The sequence below is a fragment of the Ornithorhynchus anatinus genome, chromosome X5, assembly GCF_004115215.2.
Source record: "Ornithorhynchus anatinus isolate Pmale09 chromosome X5, mOrnAna1.pri.v4, whole genome shotgun sequence".
NCBI classification, from domain to species: domain Eukaryota; kingdom Metazoa; phylum Chordata; class Mammalia; order Monotremata; family Ornithorhynchidae; genus Ornithorhynchus; species Ornithorhynchus anatinus.
In genome coordinates, this window is record NC_041753.1 from 62,353,899 (window position 1) to 62,370,896 (window position 16,998).

The 16,998-nt window shown below is 43.4% G+C and overlaps 1 protein-coding gene across 1 annotated transcript in view; it reads right to left on the bottom strand.

The window, feature by feature from the left end:
* The window catches only part of LOC103169475 (protein prune homolog 2-like), an 84,381-nt gene extending 76,134 nt beyond the window's left edge, over positions 1 to 8,247 (bottom strand). Inside the window, exon 1 of the mRNA XM_029054986.2 lies at positions 7,966 to 8,247. Within this exon, the coding sequence (XP_028910819.1) occupies positions 7,966 to 8,001 (36 nt within the window). The 5' untranslated portion in view covers positions 8,002 to 8,247. The remainder of the gene's footprint in view (positions 1 to 7,965) is intronic.
* Between the last annotated feature and the right edge of the window lie 8,751 nt (positions 8,248 to 16,998).

Genomic DNA, 16,998 nt, shown 5'->3' on the forward strand with positions numbered 1-16,998 from the left:
GGGGATGATACAAGATCATTAGGTTGAATACAATCCCTAGCCCACATGGGGTTCATAGTCTAAGCAGAATGATGTAGTGGATAGAACACAGGTCTGGGAGTCAGAAGGTCATGGGTTCTAATGCTGATCCTCCCCTTGTCTGCCTTGTGACCTTGGACAAATCACTTAACATCTCTGTGCCTCAGTTACCTCATCCGTAAAATGGGGATTGAGACTATGAGACCCACGTGGGACAGGAACTGTGGACAACCTGATTTGCTTGTATCCACCCCGGCGCTTAGTAAAGTGCTTTGCACATAGTAAGCACTTAAATACCATAATCACTATTATTATTATTAAGTAGGAGGGGGAATCCCCATTTTACATTTGAGGAAACTGAGGCACAGAGAAGTTAAGTGATGTGTTCAAGGTGTCACTGTTATTTGAGAGTGGCCTATTAGTACAATATTGGATGAGTGTTAGATGTTTAAAAATCTAAAGCATAGATTTTATTTTTACAATTGTAATGGTGAGTTCAGAGGTATCAGGGCTTATGAACTACACTGTATGCTTTGCACAAAGTGCTCAATAAATACCATTTAATGAACGAATGAATGAACTGTAAATTCTAGAAATGCCAGGGCTGGGTTCTGGTAAATTCAGGTAGAAATTAAGCCCTGAGAAATTCCTATGTACTTGGTCTTTACAATGCTATTTATATAGATTAGATAGAAGATTCGTATGCATTCTTTTTGTTCACTGCTCTGACATTATAAGGGGACTGAAACCATGCTTGCAGATATCAGTGCAGCTTTCTGTCCATTAATCATAATTCGTATCGATAAAATTAAAAAAAATAAAATTCAATATAATCGTCAGGCTAGAACGGGCCATAAGAGGACCTCCCTGTCTTCGGGCAAGACCACACTAAAACCATCCCAGAAATGAAGATCTAACCAATTTTTAAAGACCTCCAGTGAAAAAAATTATACAATTTCCCTTGGCAACCTATTCCAGTACTGATACCTTCACTTTGAAAAATGTTTCTTTATATCTCACCTAAATCCCCCATGCTGCATGTTCTCCCTGTAGTAGAATAGGACAACTGTGGGCCCCACCCTCTTTATTCAGAGCCAGCTCTTGGTAAGCCACGATACCTGGAGGCACGTAATTTTGGCATCCCATAGATGTAAAGGCAGGGGGTGAAGAGACGGTGGAGGGAAGGAGAGCTGTTGGTGCTTGGGATCTTGTGGTCCCCTGCCTCTGGATACAGGATACAAGTTAAACTGTATATTAAATAATGCAATAAAAAGGCTTTAAACATTATCTCTTAAAGTTTACATGAAAACCAAGTTAATGCCTACTAAATCAATCCAAATGAGTTCTATATGCATTGCATATGAGTTGCATATGCAAATGATTCTGTGGTAGATTCCATGCTTGGATGTCCTGATTCTATTGAGATGCAAAGTAGGTTTTTCTCAGAAGCCTAACCTCCCCTTCGCACACCCGACCCTATTTCCCCCACCCCTGACTCCCACATTGCTAGCAAATATTTTCAGTAACCAGTGAAACATGATGTTGGCAGTAACCCAAGCTACTGTTCTCTTTCAGGAGTTTGCTGGTTGACTTGGGGATTTTTTTCCCCACCTGCAAGGGATTCCACTACCTACGTGATTTTGACTAGCTCTTTTACTCAGAGTATTACTGATGTGACCAGGTAAATGCATTTTGATAAGGCATTTGGTAACCACTGTACCTTAATATACCCGATGGAGGGACTGTTCTCTTTGAAGGAAATGTGCAGACTATTGCACATCAGCCTTGAAAGGGAGTAAGGGACCCGGTTAATCTGTAATGAAATTGCATTTTTGTTATTTAATATTCACCAAACACCTTCAGTTGGTCAGGGGTTATAATTTATAACATTATATTCCTGGTTCTGAACAGTGCGTGTTGTTTTAAAAGCTAGTCACACATGGTGCCCTTTGGTCCTTGATAATGTTTTTCCAGAAGTCAGATGTCAGTTTCTTAAATAAAACATAAGGTCTAAAGTGATTTTAAAAGGTCATCAAATAAAAATACAAACAGTAGCCACAACTGCCAGGGGCTGGTGTATTGTGGGGCATAATTTTTCCAGTGGAAAACTCTGGCTTTTACCCAATTCTGACCAATTAATAAATGGTATTTATTGTGAGAGTCCACTACAACAAAGTTGGCCAGGGCCAACCTAACTTCTGGTGTCAACTTAACATTAGCAGGTACCACACCATGCCTAGAAAAGTAATGCTTAGAGGATCTAAAATAACCATTCAAAAAGCCTCACTCCCCTCTTTAAAAATGGCTAACATTTTCTTGCTGTCATTGGACCTAAGGCTTTCCACCAGTTGCCTCCTTATCTTTGTGTTCTCTCTTCCCATTTGATGCCAGTTCACACTGTTCACTACTCCCAAGCTGAACTACTAACTGTACCTTGCTCTTGATTCTACTATTTCCAACCCATTGTACATACCCTTCTTCCTGTGTGGAATTTCCTCCCTGCTAAAATCCTTCAAACCATGTCCCTCCCCACCTTTGAAGCCCTCCTGAAGAAAAAAATACCCAAAAAACAACTTCCTCTAGAAGCATTCCCCAACTAATTCTGCTAGACTGTAAACTCCTCTGCTAGGCTATAAGATCCTTGAGGGCAGAGATCATTATTACCTACTCTTTTGAATTCTCCCAAATGCTTAACACACTGCACTGCACTAAGTAAGTGCTCAATAGATACCACTAATTGACTAATTTCCACCACCCTGATCAAGCCCTCTCATCAGTAACCTTTTGTACTTGTGTTTAGCTATTGCACATGTATTCTTTTATTTGTTCATTTTTGCTTACTTTTTTTGTTAGTTATACCTTTGATTGTTCCTATCTTTGTCTCCCCCATCAAATTGTAAAGTCCTTGAGACTGAAACCAAACCTTCTACTGTTATTGTATGTTTCCAAGTGCCTAGTACAGTGCTCTGCACATAAGTGCTCAATAAATACTGATGATGATGATGAATACTAAGCATGTAAAGGCTTATGAATTAGCACCCCTGGGTAGAAGTCAGTCAGGCTCCTAGACAAGATTCTTGCTCTCAAGGAGCTTACCATTTAGTCAAATGTATTTCAGCTGTTCTTTGTTAATTTGCAATGCATATCAAAAGTTTCAAATATTACTTTTGCTGTGTTGAAACCCAAGCTGGTTTTGTTATGCTATTAAATATTAGGATTATTTTTCCCCACATGAACAATGTCCTGCACAGAGTTAGCCACTGTGATATTAGCATTCTGCAATATTAATGTAGTCCAAATGACATGGAATGCAGATTGAGCAATTAAACTAGAACCATTTCTGTAAATTACAAAATTGCCTGCTTTTAATTTGAATTGAAATAAAAATCCTTTGTCTGGCATCTGATTATGTCAAACTCAACCTAAGGATTAGGGTCAGAGAGAGAGAAACATTTAGGAAAGGAGAAAAAATCTTGGCCAATTGTCCAAAATCCTCTGGGCGTGCATACAAATTAAATCCTAGTTCAGATTACTCTGATAATTGGGCCTTTTTCTGGGTTTTTTTTTTAAAACTTTCTGTAAGCTCATTGTGTGCAGGGATGGTCTCTTGTGGATACAGGCAGTGGGATTCAGTCATAACTTCTATCTAGAATAAATGACCCACAAACGGAACCAGTCATTCCTAAAATCTATCACAAATCAATAAAAATGCTCTGGAGCTATCTATGCTCCTGTGCCAGCTTGCTTTTAGGAGGCAGGGAATCAATTGGCTGTTCTAGAACACCAACTAACCAAAATGTGGTCTCAAAATCCGCCTTGTTTCTGTTATCTTGAAAAATGACAGAAGCCAGAGATCCTTTAACTGATGCAACTCTTGGGGTTGAAGCCTTGGTGAGAAGCTCGTTCTGTGTCACATACAAAGCTATCGGGACTCAATACCTCATTACCAGAAAATACTGGTTTGATTCCTGGGCTTCCTGCTAAGGAAGTTGTCAGCACTGGCAAGAGCCATTTCTGAGAAAGGGGAGATGGCTGATTCCCTTTTATTCAACCAAGGTTATGGTTTTAGCTTTTGGCCTGAACCTACCTGTTTGTCCTCCAGAGATATCACAGCATGACCTTAAAGATCAAAATGGATGTATGAATTTTCATTTCTTGAGTTTTCTTTCATACCAGCAATTCTCTCTTTGAACTCTTCTTCCCCAAGCTTCAAAAAGAATTGCTTGGTTTTATTACCGCATGGCAAGGGCCATGCAGATTTGTTAAATCAGTTCTTTAGTGGAACAAATTTTGTAGATTTTTCCTTTACCTGGTCTGGCCAGCCACTCTTCTCTCCCCTACTACGCAGAGGAGATGGTTTGCTTTGTCCTGAAGGGGTACATGAGGTTGGCTGGCTACATCATGGGCTGGGAGTGAGTGGATCAGGTTTTGAAACAAAGAGTCCTTGCATTAACCCCACCCTTCTCCCTCTGCAAGAATCCCTCTCAACTGCTGGACATATAGCAATATGTTCCTGGGGGTAGTAGGAAGAAGAGAAGCTCTTCTGTCCTTCACAGCCAGCCTTGCACTTAGAGAGTTAGCTGCTCTTCTGGCTCTAAAACTTGAAAGCTTTTGACTTTTCTAGTCAACCCATCAGCTTCAGCTGGTTGCCAAAACATGGCTTCTGCAGGTCCCAAACCCTGCTTCTGTTTCATATTAAAGCAAAAGGATTTTAATAACTGGATGACCCAGTTTCTGTTTTGAATCCAGCAAAAATGCTTCCACTGTTTTTCCTTTCAGACTTCACTGGGAAGAATCACAGTCTGACAGTTGGGGTTTGGGGACTGCTCCGGAGCTGTGGCTGGGGAACACTTTTAGGTCATCCCTGCCTTAAAGACTGTCAAAAGCCGGCTTCTGAGGTGGCACCCCATTTCTCCAATCATCCATCGGATGGCATTTATCAAACAGTTTTAAGAACTATAAATGGGAAGCAGCATGATTAGTGGAATGATCAGAGGACTAGGAGTCAGGAGATCTGGATCCTAATGATAATAATAATGGTATTTATTAAGTGCTTACTATGTGCCAGGCACTGTACTAAATGCTCATGGGGTAGATACAAGCAAATCGGGTTGGATACGGTCCCTGTCCCACATGAGGCTCACAGTCTCAATCCCAATTTTATAGATGAGAAAATTGAGACACAGAAAAGTGAAGTGACTTGCCCAAGGTCACACAACAGACAAGTGGCAAAGCTGGGATTAGAACCCAGGAAATCATGATTCCCAGGCCCGTAGTGAGCCACTAACTCCATGCTGCTTCTCCTAGTTCTGACTGCACTGTTGGGTGACCTTGGGTAAGGAATCTCACCTCTCTCAGCTTTAGTTTCACCATCTCTAAACTGGGAATAAGATTTCCATTCTCCTCCTCTCTTAGACCGTCCCCCACAAGGGGACAAGGACTGTGTCTGAGCTGATTAGCTTATATCTAGCTTAGTGTTTAGCACATCGTAAGGACTTAATAAATGCCACAATTGTAATGCCAACTCCAAAGTTTCAACTCATATCTTCTATCAGCATTATACGACATAGTTCTATTTTTCTCTAGATGCTGTACCAAGAATTAACAAGTAAAACTGAAAATATTTTGGCACTCTGTAAGTTAATTCCCCAGCAATGAATGACATTGTCACCTGAACAGCAGTAGCATTTTTTCTTCAAGCTGTAAAGCAATCGGTTGTCCCATCAAAATAGCCAAGCCAAAGTATAACTTGGATTTTGCAAATTAATTAAAATTTTCTTAACAGAGACCTAACTTTTTTTTTGCTACCAGGAAGAGTATAATGCTAAGATCCAAATGCTGAAAACATCTTTCCTGAGATCTACTATGAAATAGGATAACTTCCTCTATTACATAAGCCAAAGGGAGAAAAAATTCCAGGAAAAAGGAAAGTAAACATAATTATTTTTCTGAGGCCTTGAATGACAAGGCATTTCAAACAACCGTTTTGCTTTCATAATATGGAGCGATTGCTCAACTAAGGAGGAGACTCTAAAGAACCTTACATAGTAGTCGGAGGAGATTATTCTTCCATAGGAAATTTCTTCACTCTCTTGAAACTTTGTCTTCAGAAAATGGAACTCTGAAGCCCAAATTCACTAACAGAATCCTTTCACTTACTCTGTGACCCATCCACGCAGTACATCCATCTAATACTAATCTAAAATATGAATTTTATTTCCAACACTAAATCCTTAAATTTTATTTTTTGACTGATATGGATCCAAAATTCAATTGTCCATCTTTGTCACAGCTTTCTAATGCATTTTGTCAAGCTGACCTTTTTTCCATTTTTGAAGTTTACTCATTCACATTTAATCTCTGAGGAAGCACAAATCGTGGTTTTCTATTTTCCAGAAAATTTTCTATTTTTCAGAATCCGAATTTATTGCTCACGTAAATGAAGGCAGGTGAGTTTCAAAACTGCAGTGCCTTCATCTCAGTTGCCCAGGTGAAAGAGAAAGAGATTAACACCAACTATAGAAGTGGCAACAAACTTTCTTAATTAAAAAAAAAAATTCTCACTAGCACTCACAACCACTCATTTGAGCAATTCATAAGAAATTGTCCATTGTAGGAAACTCAATATCTTAGATTGAAGCTGAAAATTTTCGGCAGTCTTAAAAAAAGATGGAATACTTACGGTTAGATCATTTTAGGAAATGTGCACCTCTGAATTCTAAAGGTAGAAAGTAAAACCTTCCAGACTCTCTTCCCAGCACTTCCTTTATTGTGTGTGGGTAAATGAGTTACAGTAATAACCCAGTAAATTTCCTGCCATGTGACAAAGACGTCACCACCGAAGCTTAAGTATCTCTGCTTCTATGGGGGTTTAAAGGTTAAAGCGATCATAAATTATGTATTTCCTCCTGTGCCAGGCCATCCCACAAAAAGTGCTTTCTCTGTCGTTTTAAAATATTGCTTTTTAAATGGACACCGAGGTAAAGAAAAAGAAGAGATTACATTGATTGCAGCTACAGGAGGTAGAGGGAGAAGATTCCTCTGAAGGGCGTCATAACCCTACCCTCCGGGGATCTGAAACAGTTTTGGATATAGGAAATTGCAGAAGTTTATTCTTCTATGAGGCAACAGTCAAACTAGAGTGAGTAAAATTAACAGGCACTTGAACCCTGATTGGGCAACTAGCGTGTGGCTAGTCTGGGCTCTTATTTCTAAGAACTGACACCTGAAACAAATATCACATTATTAGCAACAGTTGGGATTTTTCTCTTCCTGTCCCGGACCCAATCTCCGCGATCGAGCAGAATAGGCTCAGGTGTCAATCCAGTGGTCCACCACAGGTAAAACAGGAATGTATAGGTCCCTCAACGACGTCGGGTGGGTGTGAATAACTCCTCTGGCTAGATACTGCCAGAATCCACGGGACGGTTCCTTCTCACTCGTCTATTGTGTTGTGTTCAACTGTTTCATGTCTAGGAAATTTTGAGTGAGAGGTGTCCCCCCCCCCCCCTTTTCAGAACTGTGTAACTCCGTATCTATAGAGATTAATGTCTAAATGCCGAATGCTTTTTCGGAAAAGATAACACTAAGAAGTCCAAGTGTACAGGGATCCTAACGGACTTGGTTTGGCCTCTCTCTTCCACTCCACCCGCACGCCAAGCCGAGCTTTAACAACCCAAACTTCCAGCCCGACCCTGGACGATCCCATGCCCACGCTGGACAATTCACTTTTCGGCAGGTTGGCAGGGGCACGGGCCAAAGTCGCTTGAGAAGGTTCCCGTGAAAAACCACATCCATGCCCACCGGCCTTCGCCCAGACCCCACGAGTGCAGCGTCAGCAACTAAGTCACAAACTTGTATCTCCCTCGTTATAGACCCCACCTCCGTTTCTCATCTCCCCTCCCCCGCTCCTCACCCCGCCCTCCCACCTCCCACCTCCCCACTCACCAGTTTGGATCTGGCTCGCTGCAAAAATTCATCCATTGCTGCCCTGCGAAAACCGAGGGGACTGCAAAGAGCAAGCTGGGCAGGGAGGGGAGGGGAGGGAAAGGGCGGGGCCGGGACGAGACTGGGGGGTGGGGGAGGCGGTGTCAGACCTCGGAATTGGTGGGGGAAAAGTTTTTCGAACCAGCCCGGGGTCTAATAGGGGCGGCGGCTCGTCCTGCTCCTTCTTCTGCTGTTTCTGAGCTTGGCATCTGCCGCCCTCTGTTAATTGAGCTTCTTCCCCCCACCCCCGATGCCCCCGCAGCTCCCGACACGGCCCCCCGCCCTATGAGGGAAAGTGGGAGTGACCGTTAGGAATGGCGGGCTCGAGCTTCGCGTCCTCTGGGGCCCCACCAGCTGACGTCGTTCGTCCAAGATGCTGCAACCATGGACAGCGCCCAAAAGTGAGGCCTCCAAAGTGCAGGGGGCTGCAGCACAGAGCTCTGCAGCAGCAGCAGCAGCAGCAGCAGCAGAGAGAAAAAGAAAGAGAGAGAGGCAGCTCCGAGTAAAGGAGAGCGCTTTCCCATCCAGTACCTGCTGGCTGGCTGGCTAGCTCTGCTGCAGAGAGCTACTTTGGTTGCATAATGAATGGGGGACTGCTCAGTGGAGAAGTAAATGCTCTCAGCTCTATTAGGAAGAGAGGCTTGTATTTAGGAGGGGTAGCACTCTATTAAAAATGAGAAGAAAAACACCAACAGGCACAGGCTGAGTGAGAGACAGGGCAGCTCTGCCGCTACCTGCCTTACTAGGCCCATGGAGGCTTCTCTCTTCACCAGTCACCAACCTTTCTTTCCCCAGCGCCAGTTTGGTGGGGAGTGCCTGCCCCCGAAAGCGTAAAGGCCGATTGAAGTTACTCGGGGGCAGGGGTGATGGTGTCTACTAACTTTACTGTGCTCGTCCAAGAGCTTAATACTGTGTTCTGCCTGCACGCAGTAGTCTGTAAGCTCCTTGAGAGCTAGGAAATGTGTCCACTTTGTTGTATTCTACCAAGCGCTTAGTACGGTGCTCTGCACAGTGTGAAAACCTTAACGAAAACTACGGATTGATTAATTAATGGGTGTGAAACACAAATCTGACCCCTATTAGGGCTAGCATGGGTGGATGTGCTCAGCCCCTAAACCTGCAGTGGAAGTCCCTAATTTGTTGGGGCGGGGGGGAAGGAAGCACACACACACTGAGTTCCAAGGAAGAGGGATGCAAAAGTGGAGAAAAATGGCTAGTTTTCAGATGTGATTTAAGTATCCAGTTTGGGAGATTAAGTTACAGAGCGGCAGTGGATGATACTGAAGGAAACTGGATTGAGGTTAATGATAACCCCCTTGGCAGCCTGCATCCACTTCCCCTGTCGATTTAAAATCCTCTGGGAAGATCTCAAATGACCCAGCTCTAAAATGACTGAAGGACCAGCATCTCAGCCTCATGAAAACAGGGTGTCATTGGAGCTGGAACTGGAGCAAGTGGACTTGGTGGGTCAGGGGAGTGGACAGCATTATTATTATTATTAAAACAGATTGCATTCAGCTACAGCCCAGCATGAACGGGGGCTAGGAGGCCCATGGCTCAGTTGAAGAGATCTGGGTTTAGTGGAGTGTGGCCAGCCCAATCCTGGACAGGAACTGGGCAAAAAGGAGAGTGGTGGATCCAGGGAAAGAGAAGTAAGAGGAAAAGAGGAGCCATCCCAGCCAGGTGCTCTGGACACAGACGGGGCCAAGGAAGAGAGAAGAAACTGAACTCCAGCTCAATCTAGGAGTCAGGCCTGGTGTCTAGAGAATCCTGGGATGGAAACAGGGAAAGGAGAAAAGGGATAATGGGGGAGAAAGGGGACTGGGATAGGTGAAAGTGTCTGTGGGCCAAGAGAGGGAGAGCAGAGCAAAAGAGATGAGACTCGTAGCTAGAGCAGGAGTTGGGTGGTGGGGAGACTCATTCACTGGGGGAGGGAGAAAATGGAGTGAACAGGATCCAGTTGCCAAGGGAAGAAAAGTTCTGGCTCCTGGGTCAAAATTTGGTTAAAGACAGCCCAGGTAGGAAGGGTGGAAGGAAAAGGAGAAGGGGAAATGGAAAGGCAAGGAGGGAGGGATTCTAATTTGTGTTTTCATCCTTTGTATCCTTATCACACTATCTCATTATCACACCCACTTACACTGATTCTCTCTACTCTCCTTCCCTCCTCCAAGAAGGGAGATGAGCATTTCAGGGTCAATCTCCGATTGTGAAAACTCCAAGAATGTGTGTCTGATTGAAGTCTTCAACCTGTCAGACCCAGATCTGCTGATTCCTCCCTTCACTGCTAGGAAGGTTTAGTGTGGGATGCTATTTCAGGACTAAAATGTGAAGCAGCAAGGCCTAGTGGAATCGGAGGACCTGGGCTCAAATCTCTGCTCTATCATTTCCTTGCTGTGTGACCTTGGTCAAATTGCTTAACTTCTCTGCACCTTCATTTTCTCATCTGTAAAATGGGGATAAAATGCCTATTCTCCCTCCCTCTCAGATTGCAAGCTCCAGGTGGGACAAGGACTGGATCCACTTTGCTCATATTGTATCTTCTTAACAAAAACCATTGTTTTTATTATCATTACCATCATCATCATCATCATTATTATTATTATCACAAATTGCATTCATTGCATCCTATGGAAACTGGACCAGGTACAGAGCTGGGTTATAGGCAAGCTGTTAAGAGAGCCCAATAAAAATGGATCCTTCTGATTCGCTCTAGGTACAGAGATGCAGTACATATGGATATTCCAAGTAAAACAGAGAACTGGGCACTTCATGAAGAAGCCTCTGGGACAAGGAATCACAAGGAGACAGGAAGAAATCTGTAGAAGAGAGCAGCCAGGTGTGCTCAAGTAGGTGGGACACCAAGCCAAATCAAGTGGGGGTGAGGGGTAGGAATTATTCAAATGTTACATTAACCTCACGTTTTTTCTTACTGTTTATTCAATTGGTTCTCGAATAACCTCTCCAAAAATACGAGCCAATGGTATAACATCTTATTCTATTGTGATCTTTGGCTTTTCAATTTAGGCCAAAAAGTTTGTCATTGGATCATTCCATTATATCTTTGGTGTCCCAATCAGGTACTTCATCTCAGAGTATCTCGGTTGTAAGGCAAGTTGCCTACCCATTTTCCCGACTTTAAACTCTAGGGTCAGCCCAACTGTACATAGTAATGTGGACTGCCTGTGTTACACCCATTTTTCTGTGTTTTACTCTAATTCTTTTTTCAGTATTTCAGCCTTTAAGAAAATTTTGCACATTCTCCCTTCCACTGTCCTTTGTGTTTCTTTCAGTTTGTTCTCTCAGGCTACCATTGCTGACTAATTTGCCGGACTATGCACCTTGGCCTCCTGCAGTACTAGGCACATATCTGATATTTCCTATTTCATAAGCACTAACTCCTCCTCCTAAATTATTTTAGTGTCTGTTTCCCTAGGTAGATTGTAAACTCCTTGAGGGTCGACTCACTTTATTGTAATCTCTTAAATGCTTGGAACAGAGGTCTATACACAGTAGGTGCTCAATAAATACTATTGATACCGTGATTGATTGGCCAGTAGGATAGTGAAGTTAAGAAGTTCACTTTTCATTTTCATGGGTGGTCTGCTATTCAGGGTTAAAATTTTTATCTCATTGTAGGGCCTCCTTACTCAACTACTTAAATCAGCTTTTTCGCTGACCTGCCCGTCTCCTGCATATCCGCTCTACTATCCAAACTTCACTCTGCTGCCCAGGTCATTTTTATAAAACATCATTCTATGCATGTCTCCCCTGTCTTTATAAACTTACCCATTACTCTCCACATCACTGTTTACCAATTCCTCTCTACATCATCCAGTAACTCCTGACCACCAGCTTCTAAGCATTCAAACAGCTCTCTCCCCTTCCCCTTATCTATATTCTCCCACTAAACCCCATCCAGCATGCTAAATTCAATGCTTACTCCTATCAGTCAATCAATCAATTGTACCTATTGAGCATTTACAATGTGCAGGGCACCATACTAGGCATTTGGGAGAGTACCACACCCACAGTATAACAGACACATTCCCTGCCCACAACATGCTCAGGGTAGCAGCCGCTAAGCCTCTGGTTCATCCCACTGGATAGAAAGTAAGGCCTCCAGGAAGAGAAAATAAATCCTATTTTATCTGAACAGGCTGGAAGTATTGGCAGGCTGTGATGGATATACGTAATAGGTCTAGGAAAATTTAGCTAAAAACATGCTCGCCTGCAGAAATTGAAGTGATGGGCTTTGATTAGTCCAGTCTTTACCTATGTGGCACCAAATCTTCAACAAGAGATCTATAAACTGTTCCGATGGAAAATTTGATGGGGGCACCCAGACTGTGAGACTATTAGTATCTGTCTCCCTCTTGACACTGTAAGCTTCTATGGGCCCATAAGAAGCTTACAGTGTCAAGAGGGAGACAGACATTAAAATAAATGACAGATATGTACCTAAGTGTTCAGGGCGGGGTGAATACCAAGTGCTTATAGGGTCCAAATCCATGTGCAAGGGTGATGCAGAAGAGAGAGGGAGTAGGGAAAATGAAGGCTTATTCAGGGAAGGCCTCTTCTAGGAGATATGATTTAAATAAGACTGAAGGTGGAGAGAGTGGTGGCCTGTCAGATGTGTAGGGGAAGGGGCTTCCAGACCATGGGCAAGGGGTTGGGGGTGAGATAAGATCAAAGTACAGTGAGTAGGTTGGCTTTAAAGGAACCAAGTGAGCATGCTGGGATGTAGTAGGAAATCAATGAGGTAAGATAGAGATAGATGATAATGCAAGGGACACAATACATTCCGAGCTGTGTTACTTGTAGGGACACTGCCCATAAAACTGTGACTGATTGGTAAGGAAGAATAAATATTGTTTTGTTCCTCTGGCTTCTAATGTGAACACTCTGTGCTGACACTGCTACCATTAGTTTAATGATTCCTTCCTGGTGTCTAGTGGTATTGAGATATGCAAAATCATTAAGGGTGTGGACAGGGCAAACACAGAATTGTTGTTCATTAAATTTCAAGGAGTATCTATTGAAGTGGTATGTTCAAAACAAATGAAAGGAAACATTATTTCACACAGTAGATAGTAAATATGTGGAATTTTACCCCAGCTCGTTGCACAGGCTGAAAATATCAGCAGAAATTCTTGGTGAAAGGTCCAGAATGGGTTCCTAGGAGAAAGGTTAGGAATGTATGGTGTAGTGTATAGAGCACAGGCCTGGGAATCTGAAGGTGTAGTGTATAGAGCACAGGCCTGGGAATCTGAAGGTCATGGGTTCTAATTCTGGCTCCGCAGCTTGTCGGCTGTGTGACCTTGGGCAAGTAAATTCACTTCTCTGTGCCTCAATTACCATATCTCTAAAATGGGGATTGAGACTGTGAGCTCCACAGGGGACAGAGACTGTGTCCAACTTGATTTGCTTTCATCCACCCCAGTGCTTAGTGCAGTGTCTGGCACGTAGTAAGCGCTTAACAAATACCATCATTATTAAATGAAAAATTTAGGAATGTTGAAAGCTAGAGGAGGACTTAAATAGATGTCAGACCCTAAATGTAGCTCCCTCCCCCTTCTGCTTCATCTATGCACTTGGATAGATGCACTTGGATAGCACTGTGACCTTTGGGCCTTTGATATTCAGCCCACCCTCAGCCCCACAGCACTGATATACATATCTTTAAATTATATATTATAAATTATTTATTTATATTAATGTCTGTCTCCCCCTCTAACTGTAAGCTCACTGTGAGCAGGGAATGTGTCTGCCAACTCTGTTGTATTGTACTCTCCCAAGTGTTTAGTACAGTGCTCTGCCCATAGTAAGCACTCAATAAAAACCACTGATGATGATGAAGCCCGTGGTGGTTGATTATAAGGGGAAAATAGGCATGGTCAATGATCCACCACTTAACATTTGTGTAGATGTTGTCAAGGAGGGTAATTATCACACAGCTTCTCCAATCATCTTGTTGCCACTGTTAGAGACAGAATACTAGGCTGGATGGCCATTGGTCTGACTCAGTCAGGACAAATTGGGAAATCTATCACTGAAGAGTTTGTTCCAGTTTTGACGGTTGCCATTTCAATTAAGCTTCCTTCACCTTTCTCCCCACAAGCATTAACTTAAATGGATGATTCATCAAGTCTAGTGTATTACTGGCAGCCTATAATGCTTTTGGAACGGTAAGCCAAGGAATCCTTAGGAGGTAGGCTTTTTTAAAAAAAGAAATCCTATGAAAGATGGGTCCATAGTGAAAGTATTAATAACAGTGGTATTTGTTGAAGGCTTACTATGTACCAAGCACTGCACTACACACTGGGGTAGATAGAAGATGATCAGATCATACATAGTCCCTGTCACTCATGGGACTCAAAGTATAAGTAGTAGAGAGAACAGGCATTGAATCCCTGCTTTACAGATGAGGAAATTGAGGCAGAGCCAAGTTAAAAGACTTGTCCAAGATCTCGCAGCAGACAAGAAGCAGAGGTGGGATTAGGACCCAGGTCCTCTAATTCCCCCTCCTGTTCTCTTTCCACTAGGCCACACTGCTTCCATTCAGCATGTTTCGTCTAGGGTATCTCAACTTTGAAGCCCTATTTAGTAGCAGGTAGCATTACCTCTTTGAGAGATGAAGATGTGGATGCCCAGGAACATTAAGCCATTTTCCAAAGGTCACCCAGGAAGTCAACATTAGGACAGTAGAAAACACATCCCTAAAAATGCTCAATGGCATGAGACTTGTCTTGTCTTATGCCATCGAGTCATTTCCGACCCATAGCGACACCACAGACACATCTCTCCCAGAATGCCCCGCTCTGCATTTGTAATCATTCTGGTAGTGTATCCAGAGAGTTTTCTTGGTAAAAATACAGAAGGGATTTACCATTGCCGCCTTCCGCACAGTAAACTCGAGTCTCTGAGTTTTGACTTGTAATAGATTGCCTTCTCTCGCTAGCCAGTGCCCAAGCTAGGAATGGAATGGGTAGGCCTCTGCTTGACTCTCCCTCCTGTAGCCGAGACTGGTAGAGTACTGGAAACTCTACAGGTGCGACCCAGAGAGGGGGGCATGATACTAAAGGTTTGTTATTCATAGTATAATGCAACAGGAGTAATGAATGTAGTTGCTACCTTAAATGCCATTAAGATGATGGCATATGTAATTCTGTAATCATTCATTTCAATGGGTTTGGACTCCAATATTTATTAGCAGGAGCTGGGCTATTTGGTCACCAGTCCTTTGTAACCTCTCTATGTCTTAATTCAGAAATCTTGAATAACATATGGTATACCAACTTCCTGCTCAGGACAATGTACAAAACCTTATCTATAACTGCATCTGAGTCTTTGGAGAGACTACAAGTCCTCCTTAACATCCTTGGTCTTATAGTCTTACAAGTCCAGAGCCCGCTTCAGGCAGAAATGATCTTTTACTCTTTTGGCTATTTTCTTCCCAAGGAGCTCCATTTTCACTTACTACGTTAATACGTCCAGGATTGGTTGGTAGTCAGAAACTCCCCCACCACCCTGAACCCCCCTCCCGGCCACCCCCACCATAAATACGTGAGCACGGCCAGCTGCCTGCCACACTAGAACTTTCAGGAATTCCAGAAGGGTCTGGAATGGTGGCTGCTGCCACTTCACATATTGGCCCATTTCAATTTTACCTCTTCTTTGGCAGACAGAGTGGCTGAGATTGCATGAAGCAAAGTAATGACTATTTAAAGAAAATTCCAAAATCCCTAGGGTGGAATTTGTTTTCACATCAACTTCTAACCTTGGAGAATTTACCAACACTTTTGCTTTCTCCAACAAAAGTGTCATTCAACTTGTGGGGTGATGAGCCAAAAGGTTGACCCTGCCTGGTGATTTTTTTCCCCTCAGCTCTTCGGGGCAACAGTAACAGCAGTAGCAGTAGCAGTAGCAGCAGCAGCAGCAGCAGGACTTAGACTGAGCCCCATGTGGAACATTGTTAAACATTACTAAATCTGCCCTTTCCTCTCCATCCAAACTGCTACCACATTAATCCAAGCGCTTATTCTATCCTGCCTTGATTACTGTAGCAGCCTCCTTGCTGACCTCCCCACCTCTTCTCTCCACTTCAGTCCATATTTCGCTCTGCTGCCCAGATCATTTTTCTACAAAAACGTTCACTTCATGTTTCCCCATTCCTCAACAACTTTCAGTGGTTGCCCATCCACCTCCCCATCAAACAGAAACTCCTTACCATAAGCATTAAAGCACTCGACTACCTTGCCCACTCACTTCACCTCGCTGCTCTCCTACTACAGCCCACTCCACACACTTCACTCCTCTCATGCCACCCTGCTCGCTGTGCCTCGACCTCATCTATCTCACCGCCAACCACTCACCCACATCCTGCCTCTGGCCTAGAACGCCCTCCCTCTTCACATCTGAGAGACAATTACTCTCCCCCCCTTCAAAGCCTTATTGAAGGCACATTTACTCCAAGAGGCCTTCCTTGATTAAGCCCTCTTTTCCTTTTCTGTGTATAAATATATGTCTGTCAGTTACGAAAAGGGAGGGTGTTCCAGGCCAGAGGCAGGATGTGGGCAAGAGGTCAGCAGTGAGATAGACAAGGATTGAGGTACAGTGAATAGGCTGGGATTAGAAGAGCGAAGTTTGCAGGCTGGATTGTAGTAGGAAAACAGCGAGGTCAGGTAGGAGGGGGCAGTGACTGACTGCATTAAAGCTGATGGTAAGGAGTTTCAATTTGATGCAGAGGTGAATGGGCAACCACTGGAGATTCTTGAGTGGGAAAACATGGACTGAGAGAGAGGTTTCTCTTTAATATGTTGATTGTAAAATGTAGCTCTTTGAAAAGTACCTACTTCAGGTGTGATCGTTCCTAACTGAATTTTCCAGTACAAATGTCAGTGTGGCCACACATTTTATACAAGCCGAACATACCCAGCACCAACCTTCCAGTGACTGTTTTGGGGCCAGACATATTCAGAATCCAGGCAGGCTGGG